This window comes from Prenolepis imparis, unplaced genomic scaffold, assembly GCF_030444845.1.
Source record: "Prenolepis imparis isolate NDT839.2.m4 unplaced genomic scaffold, iyPreImpa1.0 SCAF_12, whole genome shotgun sequence".
NCBI classification, from domain to species: domain Eukaryota; kingdom Metazoa; phylum Arthropoda; class Insecta; order Hymenoptera; family Formicidae; genus Prenolepis; species Prenolepis imparis.
Window position 1 is genome coordinate 4,251,401 of NW_028141170.1, and position 18,893 is coordinate 4,270,293.

The following is an 18,893-nucleotide window of genomic DNA, read 5'->3' on the forward strand; positions in this document are numbered from 1 at the left end:
CCAAACAGACACCAGCGTACAAATTTTTTAACTTGATATACATAAATCAAGGTTGCGTCGCATAGGGTCAGCGGTAAAAAGTATCGATTTCCAATACTTTGAGACGAGCCAAAAATTCATTGATTATACATTTTAATAGTACATTGATTACAGAATCTTTTGGTACCAAACAGACACCAGCGTACAAATTTTTTAACTTGATATACATAAAATAATGTTGCGTCGCATAGGGTCAGCGGTAAAAAAGTATCGATATCTAATATTTTAAGACGAGCCAAAAATTCATCGATTATACATTTTATTAGTACATTGATTACAGAATCATTTCGTACCAAACAGACACCAGCGTACAAATTTTTGAACTTGATATATATAAAATAAAGTTGCGTCGCATAGGGTCAGCGGTAAAAAGTATCGATTTCTAATATTTTAAGACGAGCCAAAAATTCATCGATTATACATTTTAATAGTACATTGATCACAGAATCTTTTGGTACCAAGCAGACACCAGCGTACAAACTTTTTCATTTGCTATACATAAAGTAAGCTTGCGTCGCATAGGGTCAGCGGAAAAAGTATCGATTTCCAATATTTTAAGACGAGCCAAAAATTCATTGATTATACATTTTAATAGTACATTGATTACAGAATCTTTTGGTACCAAGCAGACACCAGCGTACAAACTTTTTCATTTGCTATACATAAATTAAGCTTGCGTCGCATAGGGTCAGCGGTAAAAAGTATCGATTTCTAATATTTTAAGACGAGCCAAAAATTCATCGATTATACATTTTAATAGTACATTTATTACAGAATCTTTTGGTACCCAACAGACACCAGCGTACAAATTTTTTAACTTGATATACATCAAATAAAGTTGCGTCGCATAGGGTCAGCGGTAAAAAGTATCCATTTCTAATATTTTAAGACGAGCCAAAAATTCATCGATTATACATTTTATTAGTACATTGATTACAGAATCATTTCGTACCAAACAGACACCAGCGTACAAATTTTTGAACTTGATATATATAAAATAAAGTTGCGTCGCATAGGGTCAGCGGTAAAAAAGTATCGATATCTAATATTTTAAGACGAGCCAAAAATTCATCGATTATACATTTTAATAGTACATTTATTGCAGAATCTTTTGGTACCAAGCAGACACCAGCGTACAAACTTTTTCATTTGCTATACATAAATTAAGCTTGCGTCGCATAGGATCAGCGGTAAAAAGTATCGGTTTCCAATATTTTAAGACGAGCCAAAAATTCATCGATTATACATTTTATTAGTACATTGATTACAGAATCTTTTGGTACCAAACAGACACCAGCGTACAAATTTTTTAACTTGATATACATAAATCAAAGTTGCGTCGCATAGGGTCAGCGGTAAAAAGTATCGATTTCCAATACTTTGAGACGAGCCAAAAATTCATTGATTATACATTTTAATAGTACATTGATTACAGAATCTTTTGGTACCAAACAGACACCAGCGTACAAATTTTTTAACTTGATATACATAAAATAATGTTGCGTCGCATAGGGTCAGCGGTAAAAAAGTATCGATATCTAATATTTTAAGACGAGCCAAAAATTCATCGATTATACATTTTATTAGTACATTGATTACAGAATCATTTCGTACCAAAGAGACACCAGCGTACAAATTTTTGAACTTGATATATATAAAATAAAGTTTCGTCGCATAGGGTCAGCGGTAAAAAGTATCGATTTCTAATATTTTAAGACGAGCCAAAAATTCATCGGTTATACATATTAATAGTACATTTATTACAGAATCTTTTGGTACCAAGCAGACACCAGCGTACAAACTTTTTCATTTGCTATACATAAATTAAGCTTGCGTCGCATAGGGTCAGCGGTAAAAAGTATCGATTTCTAATATTTTAAGACGAGCCAAAAATTCATCGATTATACATTTTAATAGTACATTTATTACAGAATCTTTTGGTACCAAGCAGACACCAGCGTACAAACTTTTTCATTTGCTATACATAAATTAAGCTTGCGTCGCATAGGGTCAGCGGTAAAAAGTATCGATTTCCAATATTTTGAGACAAGCCAAAAATTCATTGATTATACATTTTAATAGTACATTGATTACAGAATCTTTTGGTACCAAACAGACACCAGCGTACAAATTTTTTAACTTGATATACATAAATCAAGGTTGCGTCGCATAGGGTCAGCGGTAAAAAAGTATCGATTTCTAATATTTTAAGACGAGCCAAAAATTCATCGATTATACATTTTAATAGTACTTTGATTACAGAATCTTTTGGTACCATGCAGACACCAGCGTACAAATTTTTTAATACGATAAACATAAAATAAGGATGCGTCGCACAAGGTCAGCGGTAAAAAAGTATCGATATCTAATATTTTAAGACGAGCAAAAAATTCATCGATTATACATTTTAATAGTACATTTATTACAGAATCTTTTGGTACCAAGCAGACACCAGCGTACAAACTTTTTCATTTGCTATACATAAATTAAGCTTGCGTCGCATAGGGTCAGCGGTAAAAAGTATCGATTTCCAATATTTTGAGACGAGCCAAAAATTCATTGATTATACATTTTAATAGTACATTGATTACAGAATCTTTTGGTACCAAACAGACACCAGCGTACAAATTTTTTAACTTGATATACATAAAATAATGTTGCGTCGCATAGGGTCAGCGGTAAAAAAGTATCGATATCTAATATTTTAAGACGAGCCAAAAATTCATCGATTATACATTTTATTAGTACATTGATTACAGAATCATTTCGTACCAAACAGACACCAGCGTACAAATTTTTGAACTTGATATATATAAAATAAAGTTGCGTCGCATAGGGTCAGCGGTAAAAAGTATCGATTTCTAATATTTTAAGACGAGCCAAAAATTCATCGATTATACATTTTAATAGTACATTGATCACAGAATCTTTTGGTACTAAGCAGACACCAGCGTACAAACTTTTTCATTTGCTATACATAAAGTAAGCTTGCGTCGCATAGGGTCAGCGGAAAAAGTATCGATTTCCAATATTTTAAGACGAGCCAAAAATTCATTGATTATACATTTTAATAGTACATTGATTACAGAATCTTTTGGTACCAAGCAGACACCAGCGTACAAACTTTTTCATTTGCTATACATAAATTAAGCTTGCGTCGCATAGGGTCAGCGGTAAAAAGTATCGATTTCTAATATTTTAAGACGAGCCAAAAATTCATCGATTATACATTTTAATAGTACATTTATTACAGAATCTTTTGGTACCCAACAGACACCAGCGTACAAATTTTTTAACTTGATATACATCAAATAAAGTTGCGTCGCATAGGGTCAGCGGTAAAAAGTATCCATTTCTAATATTTTAAGACGAGCCAAAAATTCATCGATTATACATTTTATTAGTACATTGATTACAGAATCATTTCGTACCAAACAGACACCAGCGTACAAATTTTTGAACTTGATATATATAAAATAAAGTTGCGTCGCATAGGGTCAGCGGTAAAAAAGTATCGATTTCCAATATTTTGAGACGAGCCAAAAATTCATTGATTATACATTTTAATAGTACATTGATTACAGAATCTTTTGGTACCAAACAGACACCAGCGTACAAATTTTTTAACTTGATATACATAAAATAATGTTGCGTCGCATAGGGTCAGCGGTAAAAAAGTATCGATATCTAATATTTTAAGACGAGCCAAAAATTCATCGATTATACATTTTAATAGTACATTTATTACAGAATCTTTTGGTACCAAGCAGACACCAGCGTACAAACTTTTTCATTTGCTATACATAAATTAAGCTTGCGTCGCATAGGGTCAGCGGTAAAAAGTATCGATTTCCAATATTTTGAGACGAGCCAAAAATTCATTGATTATACATTTTAATAGTACATTGATTACAGAATCTTTTGGTACCAAACAGACACCAGCGTACAAATTTTTTAACTTGATATACATAAATCAAGGTTGCGTCGCATAGGGTCAGCGGTAAAAAAGTATCGATTTCTAATATTTTAAGACGAGCCAAAAATTCATCGATTATACATTTTAATAGTACATTGATCACAGAATCTTTTCGTACCATGCAGACACCAGCGTACAAATTTTTTAATACGATAAACATAAAATAAGGATGCGTCGCACAAGGTCAGCGGTAAAAAAGTATCGATATCTAATATTTTAAGACGAGCCAAAAATTCATCGATTATACATTTTAATAGTACATTTATTACAGAATCTTTTGGTACCAAGCAGACACCAGCGTACAAACTTTTTCATTTGCTATACATAAATTAAGCTTGCGTCGCATAGGGTCAGCGGTTAAAAGGATCGATTTCCAATATTTTGAGACGAGCCAAAAATTCATTGATTATACATTTTAATAGTACATTGATTACAGAATCTTTTGGTACCAAACAGACACCAGCGTACAAATTTTTTAACTTGATATACATAAAATAATGTTGCGTCGCATAGGGTCAGCGGTAAAAAAGTATCGATATCTAATATTTTAAGACGAGCCAAAAATTCATCGATTATACATTTTAATAGTACATTTATTACAGAATCTTTTGGTACCAAGCAGACACCAGCGTACAAACTTTTTCATTTGCTATACATAAATTAAGCTTGCGTCGCATAGGGTCAGCGGTAAAAAGTATCGATTTCCAATATTTTGAGACGAGCCAAAAATTCATTGATTATACATTTTAATAGTACATTGATTACAGAATCTTTTGGTACCAAACAGACACCAGCGTACAAATTTTTTAACTTGATATACATAAATTAATGTTGCGTCGCATAGGGTCAGCGGTAAAAAAGTATCGATATCTAATATTTTAAGACGAGCCAAAAATTCATCGATTATACATTTTAATAGTACATTTATTACAGAATCTTTTGGTACCAAGCAGACACCAGCGTACAAACTTTTTCATTTGCTATACATAAATTAAGCTTGCGTCGCATAGGGTCAGCGGAAAAAGTATCGATTTCTAATATTTTAAGACGAGCCAAAAATTCATCGATTATACATTTTAATAGTACATTGATCACAGAATCTTTTCGTACCATGCAGACACCAGCGTACAAATTTTTTAATACGATAAACATAAAATAAGGATGCGTCGCATAGGGTCAGCGGTAAAAAAGTATCGATATCTAATATTTTAAGACGAGCCAAAAATTCATCGATTATACATTTTAATAGTACATTTATTACAGAATCTTTTGGTACCAAGCAGACACCAGCGTACAAACTTTTTCATTTGCTATACATAAATTAAGCTTGCGTCGCATAGGGTCAGCGGTAAAAAGTATCGGTTTCCAATATTTTAAGACGAACCAAAAATTCATCGATTATACATTTTATTAGTACATTGATTACAGAATCTTTTGGTACCAAACAGACACCAGCGTACAAATTTTTTAACTTGATATACATAAATCAAGGTTGCGTCGCATAGGGTCAGCGGTAAAAAGTATCGATTTCCAATATTTTGAGACGATCCAAAAATTCATTGATTATACATTTTAATAGTACATTGATTACAGAATCTTTTGGTACCAAACAGACACCAGCGTACAAATTTTTTAACTTGATATACATAAAATAATGTTGCGTCGCATAGGGTCAGCGGTAAAAAAGTATCGATATCTAATATTTTAAGACGAGCCAAAAATTCATCGATTATACATTTTATTAGTACATTGATTACAGAATCATTTCGTACCAAACAGACACCAGCGTACAAATTTTTGAACTTGATATATATAAAATAAAGTTGCGTCGCATAGGGTCAGCGGTAAAAAGTATCGATTTCTAATATTTTAAGACGAGCCAAAAATTCATCTGTTATACATATTAATAGTACATTTATTACAGAATCTTTTGGTACCAAGCAGACACCAGCGTACAAACTTTTTCATTTGCTATACATAAATTAAGCTTGCGTCGCATAGGATCAGCGGTAAAAAGTATCGGTTTCCAGTATTTTAAGACGAGCCAAAAATTCATCGATTATACATTTTATTAGTACATTGATTACAGAATCTTTTGGTACCAAACAGACACCAGCGTACAAATTTTTTAACTTGATATACATAAATCAAGGTTGCGTCGCATAGGGTCAACGGTAAAAAGTATCGATTTCCAATACTTTGAGACGAGCCAAAAATTCATTGATTATACATTTTAATAGTACATTGATTACAGAATCTTTTGGTACCAAACAGACACCAGCGTACAAATTTTTTAACTTGATATACATAAAATAATGTTGCGTCGCATAGGGTCAGCGGTAAAAAAGTATCGATATCTAATATTTTAAGACGAGCCAAAAATTCATCGATTATACATTTTATTAGTACATTGATTACAGAATCATTTCGTACCAAACAGACACCAGCGTACAAATTTTTGAACTTGATATATATAAAATAAAGTTGCGTCGCATAGGGTCAGCGGTAAAAAGTATCGATTTCTAATATTTTAAGACGAGCCAAAAATTCATCGGTTATACATATTAATAGTACATTTATTACAGAATCTTTTGGTACCAAGCAGACACCAGCGTACAACCTTTTTCATTTGCTATACATAAATTAAGCTTGCGTCGCATAGGGTCAGCGGTAAAAAGTATCGATTTCTAATATTTTAAGACGAGCCAAAAATTCATCGATTATACATTTTAATAGTACATTGATCACAGAATCTTTTCGTACCATGCAGACACCAGCGTACAAATTTTTTAATACGATAAACATAAAATAAGGATGCGTCGCATAGGGTCAGCGGTAAAAAAGTATCGATATCTAATATTTTAAGACGAGCCAAAAATTCATCGATTATACATTTTAATAGTACATTGATTACAGAATCTTTTGGTACCAAACAGACACCAGCGTACAAATTTTTTAACTTGATATACATAAATCAAGGTTGTGTCGCATAGGGTCAGCGGTAAAAAGTATCGATTTCCAATATTTTGAGACGAGCCAAAAATTCATTGATTATACATTTTAATAGTACATTGATTACAGAATCTTTTGGTACCAAACAGACACCAGCGTACAAATTTTTTAACTTGATATACATAAAATAATGTTGCGTCGCATAGGGTCAGCGGTAAAAAAGTATCGATATCTAATATTTTAAGACGAGCCAAAAATTCATCGATTATACATTTTATTAGTACATTGATTACAGAATCATTTCGTACCAAAGAGACACCAGCGTACAAATTTTTGAACTTGATATATATAAAATAAAGTTTCGTCGCATAGGGTCAGCGGTAAAAAGTATCGATTTCTAATATTTTAAGACGAGCCAAAAATTCATCGGTTATACATATTAATAGTACATTTATTACAGAATCTTTTGGTACCAAGCAGACACCAGCGTACAAACTTTTTCATTTGCTATACATAAATTAAGCTTGCGTCGCATAGGGTCAGCGGTAAAAAGTATCGATTTCTAATATTTTAAGACGAGCCAAAAATTCATCGATTATACATTTTAATAGTACATTTATTACAGAATCTTTTGGTACCAAGCAGACACCAGCGTACAAACTTTTTCATTTGCTATACATAAATTAAGCTTGCGTCGCATAGGGTCAGCGGTAAAAAGTATCGGTTTCCAATATTTTAAGACGAGCCAAAAATTCATCGATTATACATTTTATTAGTACATTGATTACAGAATCTTTTGGTACCAAACAGACACCAGCGTACAAATTTTTTATCTTGATATACATAAATCAAGGTTGCGTCGCATAGGGTCAGCGGTAAAAAGTATCGATTTCCAATATTTTGAGACGAGCCAAAAATTCATTGATTATACATTTTAATAGTACATTGATTACAGAATCTTTTGGTACCAAACAGACACCAGCGTACGAATTTTTTAACTTGATATACATAAAATAATGTTGCGTCGCATAGGGTCAGCGGTAAAAAAGTATCGATATCTAATATTTTAAGACGAGCCAAAAATTCATCGATTATACATTTTAATAGTACATTTATTACAGAATCTTTTGGTACCAAGCAGACACCAGCGTACAAACTTTTTCATTTGCTATACATAAATTAAGCTTGCGTCGCATAGGGTCAGCGGTAAAAAGTATCGATTTCTAATATTTTAAGACGAGCCAAAAATTCATCGGTTATACATTTTAATAGTACATTGATCACAGAATCTTTTCGTACCATGCAGACACCAGCGTACAAATTTTTTAATACGATAAACATAAAATAAGGATGCGTCGCATAGGGTCAGCGGTAAAAAAGTATCGATATCTAATATTTTAAGACGAGCCAAAAATTCATCGATTATACATTTTAATAGTACATTTATTACAGAATCTTTTGGTACCAAGCAAACACCAGCGTACAAACTTTTTCATTTGCTATACATAAATTAAGCTTACGTCGCATAGGATCAGCGGTAAAAAGTATCGGTTTCCAGTATTTTAAGACGAGCCAAAAATTCATCGATTATACATTTTATTAGTACATTGATTACAGAATCTTTTGGTACTAAACAGACACCAGCGTACAAATTTTTTAACTTGATATACATAAATCAAGGTTGCGTCGCATAGGGTCAGCGGTAAAAAGTATCGATTTCCAATACTTTGAGACGAGCCAAAAATTCATTGATTATACATTTTAATAGTACATTGATTACAGAATCTTTTGGTACCAAACAGACACCAGCGTACAAATTTTTTAACTTGATATACATAAAATAATGTTGCGTCGCATAGGGTCAGCGGTAAAAAAGTATCGATATCTAATATTTTAAGACGAGCCAAAAATTCATCGATTATACATTTTATTAGTACATTGATTACAGAATCATTTCGTATCAAACAGACACCAGCGTACAAATTTTTGAACTTGATATACATCAAATAAAGTTGCGTCGCATAGGGTCAGCGGTAAAAAGTATCCATTTCTAATATTTTAAGACGAGCCAAAAATTCATCGATTATACATTTTAATAGTACATTGATTACAGAATCTTTTCGTACCATGCAGACACCAGCGTACAAATTTTTTAATACGATAAACATAAAATAAGGATGCGTCGCACAGGGTCCGCGTCAAAAAAGTATCAATTTCTAATATTTTGAGACGAGCCAAAAATTCATCGATTACACATTTTAATAGTACATTGATTACAGAATCTTTTCGTACCATGCAGACACCAGCGTACAAATTTTTTAATAGGATAAACATAAAATAAGGATGCGTCGCACAGGGTCCGCGTCAAAAAAGTATCAATTTCTAATATTTTGAGACGAGCCAAAAATTCATCGATTATACATTTTAATAGTACATTGATTACAGAATCTTTTGGTACCAAACAGACACCAGCGTACAAATTTTTTAACTTGATATACATAAAATAATGTTGCGTCGCATAGGGTCAGCGGTAAAAAAGTATCGATATCTAATATTTTAAGACGAGCCAAAAATTCATCGATTATACATTTTAATAGTACATTTATTACAGAATCTTTTGGTACCAAGCAGACACCAGCGTACAAACTTTTTCATTTGCTATACATAAATTAAGCTTGCGTCGCATAGGGTCAGCGGTAAAAAGTATCGATTTCCAATATTTTGAGACGAGCCAAAAATTCATTGATTATACATTTTAATAGTACATTGATTACAGAATCATTTGGTAACAAACAGACACCAGCGTACAAATTTTTTAACTTGATATACTTAAAATAAGGTTGCTTCGCATAGAGTCAGCTGTAAAAAGTATCGATTTCCAATATTTTAAGACGAGCCAAAAATTAATTGATTATACATTTTAATAGTACATTGATTACAGAATCTTTTCATACCATGCAGACACCACCGTACAAATTTTTTAATATGATAAACATAAAATAAGGATGCGTCGCATAGGGTCAGCGGTAAAAAAGTATCGAGTTCTAATATTTTAAGACTAGCCAAAAATTCATCGATTATACATTTTAATAGTACATTGATTACAGATTCTTTTGGTACCATGCAGACACCAGCGTACAAATTTTTTAATATGTTAAACATATAATAAGGATGCGTCGCATAGGGTCAGCGGTAAAAAAGTTTCGATTTCTAATATTTTAAGGCGAGCCAAAAATTCATCGTATATATATTTCAATAGTGTATTGTTTGCGGATTATCTTTGTACCATAAGCATACCAGCGTACTACCTTTTTGGTCTAATATACGTTATATATATCTGCGCTGTATGGGATTTGCGGCTTAAAAATTTTAATTTTCGATATTTCAAAACGTGCAAAAAATTAATCGTATATACATTTTAACAGTACATTGTCTGCACATTATTACGAATTATGCGTGACTGCATGCATATATCGCGGTAATATATGTCGAAACTCATTTCTACTGCGCATTCGGAATTCGAATTATATCAAGATTATCGAAAAGTGTCGGACGAAATATATTTGTGACTCTAATTAAGAAAATAATTTTTGTTTAAAAAATTATATCTTCGAAACCTTAATTGTAAATTTGTATTCATGTCTCACTTCTATTCTTAACTTAATAAATATACTACTTCTTAATTAAATAAATATATTAGAAAATATTAATATAGTAAGGTAATTAAATTTAAAAATAGTAATATGTTATCAAAATTAAAATAGCAATATATTGTAAATAATATGTTGTAATATCTTATCCTCGATTAATATTTTTGTTACAGAAATCAGCTTATTAAAACGTTAATTTGCTAATTAATTTTTAAAATAAGAATATGTTATAACATTTAAAATAATATGTTTTAAATAATGTAATATATAATTCCTTAAACTCGATTAATATTTATAACAGCTATCAGCTGATTTCTGTCAAAAAATATTAATCGAGTTTAAGTAATTATATATTATTTTAATTTTTATAATATATTTTTATTTTAAAATTTAATTGGCAATGTAATGCTTTAATCATCTGATTTCTGTAAAAAAATATTAATGAAGTTTAAACAAACTTTATATAAATACATCATACTTTTTTTAATAAAATCGAGGAATGGCATAACGCGCGCTTGTGTTATTCTAGTCTTTTTCTAAAAAAGACATATTAAGTCGATTCTCGCAAGTATTGTTGCCTCTTTTCCGCAAAAATATTAATCAAAATTTAAAGTATTATAACATATTATTTAAAACATGTCATTATTTTATTTTATTTTGGACTAACTGTCAAACTGCTAACTGCTAACCCTCGTGATGACAGCCTTTCGATGCTACGAATATAACACACAACGCGAATCGACAGAGAGCCAATCAGCATCGCGGAAAAGCGACAATGTCAATAACATGTCTTTTTTAGAAAGGGGATTTCCTAAAATAAAAGAAACATAATTTATACATTACTCTGCCTTTTGCTTATATGTGCAAGTATAATTAAATAGTAAATAAGAACACTTTTTTATTTCCAAAAGAGAAATGCTCCAAATTATATATCGGCATCAAATGCTATAAGAGTATTTTTTTTTTAATAATTAGAGAATTGTTAACGCAATCAAAATAATCGCATTATGCAGCAGAAATAATAAAACATAATAAAAATATTTCTTTATCTCTTAGTACTCTTCCCGAAACGAATCCGTGCAATGAAAGAACAACATCATCGAGATAAAGTTTTCATCAAAATTACGAAATACGCGTGTCTGAATTTCTGTTTTCTGTTAGCTGCGCGCAAATTTATCATCAACCCGGCGAAGATTTGTTTAAACAGAAAGTACGTGAAATTGCATCGCGGTTTACCTGCTGCAGAGTTGTCGGGCGAGACGTTCGGATCCCAAATTGAGCTCTTGACGAGCGCATCGAAGGATAAATCGTGCCCTAAACGAGATTACGTATAAACGGCGCGTGCCGGATGAGGGAGGGATTGCATCTCACAAAGTTCAAACGTAAAATCACGAGAAAAAGTTTCGCGCTACCAGTCGTGCTGCCAGTCCTTTCAGATTGGCCAAAGTGCGCGACTCTCTCGGAATAAGAAGTTCAAAAGCTCACCGCGTAAATCGGGTGATTCCGCTCAATGATATTTTTCAGTGACGATACTTAACCTGATCTACCAGGAAATAAAAGTATATAATTTTTGCGAAAAAGATTTTAATATCGATTTTATATCTTCTTTGTAAAATATTTAAAGTAATCTGTTTTTTTCAATGAAAATTTTTTTTCGATAATGCTGCACACAATAATATAATTAATAAATTAATTAATCAATAAATTTGAATTAATCACGATAATCAATAAATTATAGTTCAAAATTATGTATTAAATCTCATATTAATAAATCAATTATTAGTAAGTAATCATAATATATGTATTATAAATGTTGCAAATATAGCCAGTAATAATGTCATAACAAAGAAAATATTTGCTTTGCTCTATTTGATTAAACAATAATATGTATTATTTTGTTTCCAACATTCCAATATTTGTAGAAAGAGAAATATTAAGAGCTTTCAATTCCTTCGTTGATTCTACCATGAGTCCCTGGAAGTGTAAAAAACGCGTCATTTAATCGTAATTCACGCGACGCAGATTTAATCATCCGCCGGGGGGAATACGAAAGGATCGGTGGCGTCCGTAGCGAAAAGTGTTTCCGAGAGCTTTTTAATGACTCATGTTCGGCCGACTCTAATTATTTGCGGGACCTGTAGGTTATCCTGAGCGTTAAAGCCGAACGTGACCAGACTGCGAGACGCTTCTTTTCACACCGCGACGAGAGTTACGCGAATTCGCGAATTCGCGAAATCTCGCAAGCCGCGTCGGCTTTCGCGATTATTGATTTTACTCATTAATTAGTTTTGTCGTAAATCTTCGAAAAAAAAATTTAAAAACATTCGAGATTTCTATCAATGGCGGGGCTATCTGAGCATAAAGAATATACCGCTCATATAAATTCATATAAAATATTAATAATTTATTAAAAATTATTTACATTTTTAAAAGTATAAGATTTATAAACTAATTATTTTATAATTTTTATAAAAATCTGTCTTTAGTAAATTATTTAACTTTACCCTATACATTTTTCAGAAATTTTAAAAGTTTAAAATCTTGTTTTATTGGTGGTTTACGGATTTAATTGATATAGAAAGAATGGAAAAATGAGATGAGAGGAGCATTATACGCATTGACGTGATTTGTTATTAAGAGTTCAACCGGTATTAAAAAGTTTCTTTTGCCTTGAAGCGATACTGACTTTATCTGTAAATTAATTAAAAATTTACGCTGCTTTTCTTAAGAATTTCTCGACGAGATATTGCTCTTTGTGACTCGTGTCTGTATAGAAATAAGCTCAGTAATATTTCGATAAGCGAAATATTAGGACAAGTGCAGATTTACAGCGAAAGCAGTCGATCCATAAAAAAAAAGGCAATTTAATCATTCTTATTGTAAGCATATTGCTTTGCATATTTTGAAAGAAGTTAAATTAAAATATTATGCAAATTTTTATAAAGTTATTCATTAAATTGGCATGTTTAAATGCATAATTGGAGCAAGGATAACTGAATAGTAACTTTTTCAATAAATTCATCGCTGCGAATTAATTCTTATAGAAATGATGATTTTATCGTTGATATGGTATTGCAATTTTGCTTAAGTTTGAAATATAATTTCAAGTGTATATTTATAATGCACACGTAGATTCTCTATCATCAATCGTTCATTTTTAAAATGTAGCATAGTTACTAATAAACATGCAGTATATACATTATTAAGCAATTGATTATTTTTAATTTATCTCGAAAACGTTTATGTTTTCGCATTGTTCCAAAATGAGTCGTTGGAGATTTGCATCCTTTTTCAAGTATTAATTCTTCGCGAAGAAGAGAAAAAATGGTCCACTCGCTTCCTTGAGGAACGGAACCAGTTCGCGAGAATCGTTCGCAATGCGTTATTAGTATGTATTACACGCATCCAATGCGTCAGTTTATCGCGAGCGGCACATCATGGAAAAGGCAGACCGCGTTATTTTTCAGGCCGCGTATCGGCCGCTCTTGGGTATAAATCGATGCGAAATTACTGCAAATAACGAATGCGGGGCCTCGGCCGCTGGTATACTGACGGTTAACTGGCTGCCAGCACGAGGCACTTTGCATAATATTTGGATCGCGTAACGAGCCTGAATAAACTTTGTGTCGGGGTGGATCGACCCCGTCTTATACTCTTCCTATCTATTGCGTCTTGTCGATAGCCATGTCGTCAAGCTCCAAGTAATATCTTTGGTTAAACCCTCGATTGACCTATTTCAATTCTTCGCCGCTTTTGCCAAGGAAAATGTGAAACTATTTCGGGAAAACGATTTTATAAAAAACGTCTATTGATTCTGTATGATTTTTTATTCCATCGAAAATTGTATATAACTAGAACAACACAAGCGCGTGCCACTCTTCGGTTTTATGTTAAAAAAATGATATTTTTAAAAAATAATATAAAGTTTATTTGAACTCGATTAATATTTTTTCACAGAAATTAGCTGATTAAAGCGTTAATTTGCTAATTAAATTTTAAAATAATAATATGTTAAAAAATTAAAACAGTAATATGTTGTAAATAATATGTTATAATACCTTATGTTTGATTAATATTTTTTGACAGAAATCAGCTGATAACTGTCAAATATATTAATCGAGTTTAAAGTATTATAACATATATTATTTAAAACATTATTTTAATTTTTATATTATTATTTTAAAAATTAATTAGCAAATTAACGCTTTAATCAGCTGATTTCTATCAAAAATATTAAAGCGAAAATTTGCTAATTAAATATTCTAGCTTACATATTTATATTTATATTGTGTATGTTATAATTTGCTAATTAAATTGTAAAATAATAATATGGTAAAAATTATAAAATAGTAATATGTTGTAAATAATATGTTATAATACTTTATTCTCGATTAATATTTTTTCTTTCTAAAGCTATATCTTTTCGAACGAATCTCCTTCGAGTTTTAATTTATTAATATTAAGTCGTGTATATAGTATCGCGCGCGCGCGCGCGCGCTATTAGAGTGAAGTTGCCGATGTTTGTAGCCTCGCCCATTACCGAAACGCCGCGAGTATCAGGCAGTTGGAGCTGCGTCCCGCTGTGATTAATTAGTAAGCATAATCGTTTGAAAAGATTTCTAACCTTTGTATTGTAATATTCATCAATCGCATATCATAATTTCAACGTTAATATGTAGTCGTAATTGTTCGAAACGCATATTTCGCGAAAAATTCGATGCAAAATTTCTTGCCAACATAACCCAACTTAACCTGTTTTCTCGCGCGCGAATGTGTTGCGATCCGTGGATATATTTATCGTTAATTCTAGTTTACATATATTTATATTGTGTATATTATATTGTGAAATAATAAGATTATTCTAATATGTATGTATTTTATTTGTTACAGGTAGCATTGCGATTCACGCGTCGTGTCGGGAGTGCCGTGTAAAGTTTAGCTCGTCGGGAGTGCCGTGTAAAGTATCGGGCGATCGTAATTATTCGTGTTTTCGCGAATGTCGTGAGTGCTACCATGGACCAAGAGAAGAGGAGGAGGCCCGGGGAGGCATCGAGCGACATCGGGGCAACTGTGAGGTATGCAAAATGAAACATTTTTTTTAAATTGCATTGTTTATATTTTATAAGATATTCGACACACACACACACACACACATATATATATATATATATATATATATATATATATAATTTGAATATTTTGTTTTCAGATCATGTGCTGTGTACTACAACTCCGCTATTGCACGTATCGGTGAGTGAGAAATTGTTAATTTTTTAATATTTCTATAGCGGTATATATAATATGCTAAAAATATTGAAATAGAGAGAGAGAGAGAGAGAGAGTAACAATAAACTTCGATATATGCGTATTGTTGTGACTTTATATCTTTTTTAGAAAAGGATATTGCTTGGAATATATGTAGAATACATAATCTATCGAATTGTTCGATTATGTTCATGTTAAGTTTTCTGAAAGTAGTCCTGAGAAACAATCATCCAATCCTTGCATAGGGTGTAAAATATATACATAAATTATAAAATTTGAAATAATTATAATCGTATCCTCTTTCTTATAAAACGAATTATTGCAATCATTACACAATCATCTATATATCTAGCGTATGGATTGATAAGAAATTTATGGTTGTTTAATAAAGAGGAAGTATTACTTTGAAGGTTGTGCGTGTCCTTGCTTCTCGCAAGAGCCTCTAAAGCCATAATTTATCGATCATCCGAGTTTTCTCGCGCAAAACTTACGCGAGAGTTGTCGTGCCTGTTTATACAAAGTAGCCTGGAAAACTGATCCCATATTCCGCATATACAGTAGCACTTAGGCACTAAGTCTTTCCGAGCGAGGGGAAAAGAATGTAAGTCATCCGAACTGGCAATGAATTTCAAGTCTTACGTCGTTGCGTAACATTGCATTGTGTATGCGATAACTCGGTCCATTCGTTCGAAAGAATGGCCAGAAGAATATTTTTGCGGTTAAAACTTGTTTGTGTGTTTGTATGTAAAACGTATATCCCATTTCATACATTTTTATTTATTTTTTATATTTAATACGCATTTTAACTTTATTTGAATTTTATTTTTTCGCTCAACTAAATAATTCAATGCGTGCAACGCAGTCGTATCATTTTATTTTTATTTTTTCTGTCTATAGCATCTATTCTTTTTTTAAATTTAGAATGATCCGCAAATCCGCAAGGAATTAAAGCGAAGCTTTTTGTTCAAATCCGCGGCATCCATCTCGTAAAAGATTTACAAAATTTTGAAATGGTATTGTTCATTAAAGTTTGTTTCATCGGATCAATAGTTTGCATAGTTTAAGGATGTCGAAAGTAATAATCCGGATGTGTTTGCCGTTAAAGTTAACGCGATCTGAAATTGCCATTTTTCACGCACATGTATATAGGTGCGTAAATCTTAGCAAAAACGATCCGTCTTATTCTTACACCTCGTTTACCCGTATAATAATCTCGACGCGTCTCGAGAAGCCTTTATTTGTCACACCGGCTGTATGTCACATAATTCAGACGCCAGAACCCGCAGAAATATTATCCGAGCGAAAATGATTTCGTCCGGGGAATGATATATCGCGGTGCTCGTCGATGAATTTTCCGTTTTTGCGATATCATTAATTTGCCTTTTCGAGAGCTATCAATCACGGCGAATTGTTCGACCCGGATATTCGCCTCGTGATGTGGCGACGTTTCGAAGAAATTTGCACGAGCCAAATCGCGCTTCTTGAAAACCGATCGCTCGTGTAATTATCTATCTTTTCTGTCGATTTTGACTTAACAAAACATTCGCGATTAAATTTACGATTAAGAAAAAAAAACAGGAATAAAAACCACTGTGATAAATAAGATACACGTGATATAAAGAAAAATAGAAAAAACTCGTGTTTTTTCTTTTTAGAACAATGTTCTTTTATCGTATAAATTTTTTATGAAAAAAATCTTTTAACTCTTTTATTTTAGGCTGTGAAATATATAATTGGATTCAGTCTCAGAATGAATTGAGAATAAAGAAAAGAATACATACGCCTGTCACACGGATAGAATCAATGATTCGGTTAGGCTCGCATTGGGATTCGCGCGTCAATGGCTCTTATTAATTTGCTCTTTCATTGAGAATCAACGTGTCGGTTATAGCTGAACGGGGACATAAATCTGCCGTGATTGATACGGCGAGGAGGGGAAGGGGATAGCAGGGAGGATGGGGCGGAAGCCCTTATCGGTGTCGGTAGATCGATATCGCGGGCCAGGTAACCTACCCCGTTAACAAGGCAATCAGGGATAGTTTCTCGATACCGCACGAGAACCGGAGTTAACTTAATTAAGGGTTGTTCTACGATTGCCGATTGCACCGATTGCACGAGTCGGCTGCATTCGCCGTATATATATGGATGCAATTCGACGCACCGGCCTCGTACAGCCTTTTCGTTAGAGTTGGAAATGTTTAATGCGTTGCGTCGGGATCGCGGGGGGAGAGGACTTTCTCGAACGTTTGTCGGAAGGAAGACAAAGGGAGAGAAAGAGAGAGAGAGAGGGGGATCGATTCAATTTATATCCACTTCGCGATATTGCAAACCGCAGAAATGTATATCACCTGATACAATCATTAATCATAGTTATGCGTCTATGAAATAAAAAAAATAAAATATACAGATTGTACAATTTTTCTTATGATTAATACATGAAATTAGATCATGTATGTACATTTCAAACTTTCATTAGTTATTAATAATAGTGTATAATTAAATACATATAATTTATATCTAAAATATAAATAGAGTACAATATAGCAAATATATGGAAATGAGACCGCGTAAAAAGTATAAATGATGGATCAGTTGGCCATTTGCTAATGAAAAACGGTTTAAATTTAACGGCAATAGGATGAGAAGCTTAAGAATAAATTTTTCTTTTAATAGCGCCAAATATATGAAAATAATGGTCTTGGTAAAAGCGTCGGATAATAACGGAACTTTTCTTTGAGTAACGAGAGAGAGAGAGAGAGTCCCGGTATATCCAAGTTTCATTTATCAGAATTCTAGTAAGCGAGGCACTTGCATTTCTAACAATTCTTTCTGACACGCCATTTTCTTGCTGCTACATTGCCCCTGAGTTAAATAGGATAAAGAATGCCGATTATGAAACAAAAGCCAATTATACTGAATCAAAATGTGTTGGTTCTTTTATCTTCATCGTACCGATAAAGATGAAGAAATTGTATAAATTTTCTTTTCTGTTTTTCGAAAGAGAGAGACGA

General features: G+C 32.3%; 1 protein-coding gene across 1 annotated transcript in view; it reads left to right on the forward strand.

Annotated features, from left to right (window-relative positions):
* Positions 1–15,677, forward strand: part of LOC145943947 (uncharacterized) — a 136,924-nt gene extending 121,247 nt beyond the window's left edge. The window contains exon 8 of the mRNA XM_083051866.1: positions 15,508–15,677. Coding sequence (XP_082907992.1) covers positions 15,508–15,549 — 42 coding nt within the window. The 3' untranslated portion in view covers positions 15,550–15,677. The remainder of the gene's footprint in view (positions 1–15,507) is intronic.
* Positions 15,678–18,893: the final 3,216 nt, after the last annotated feature.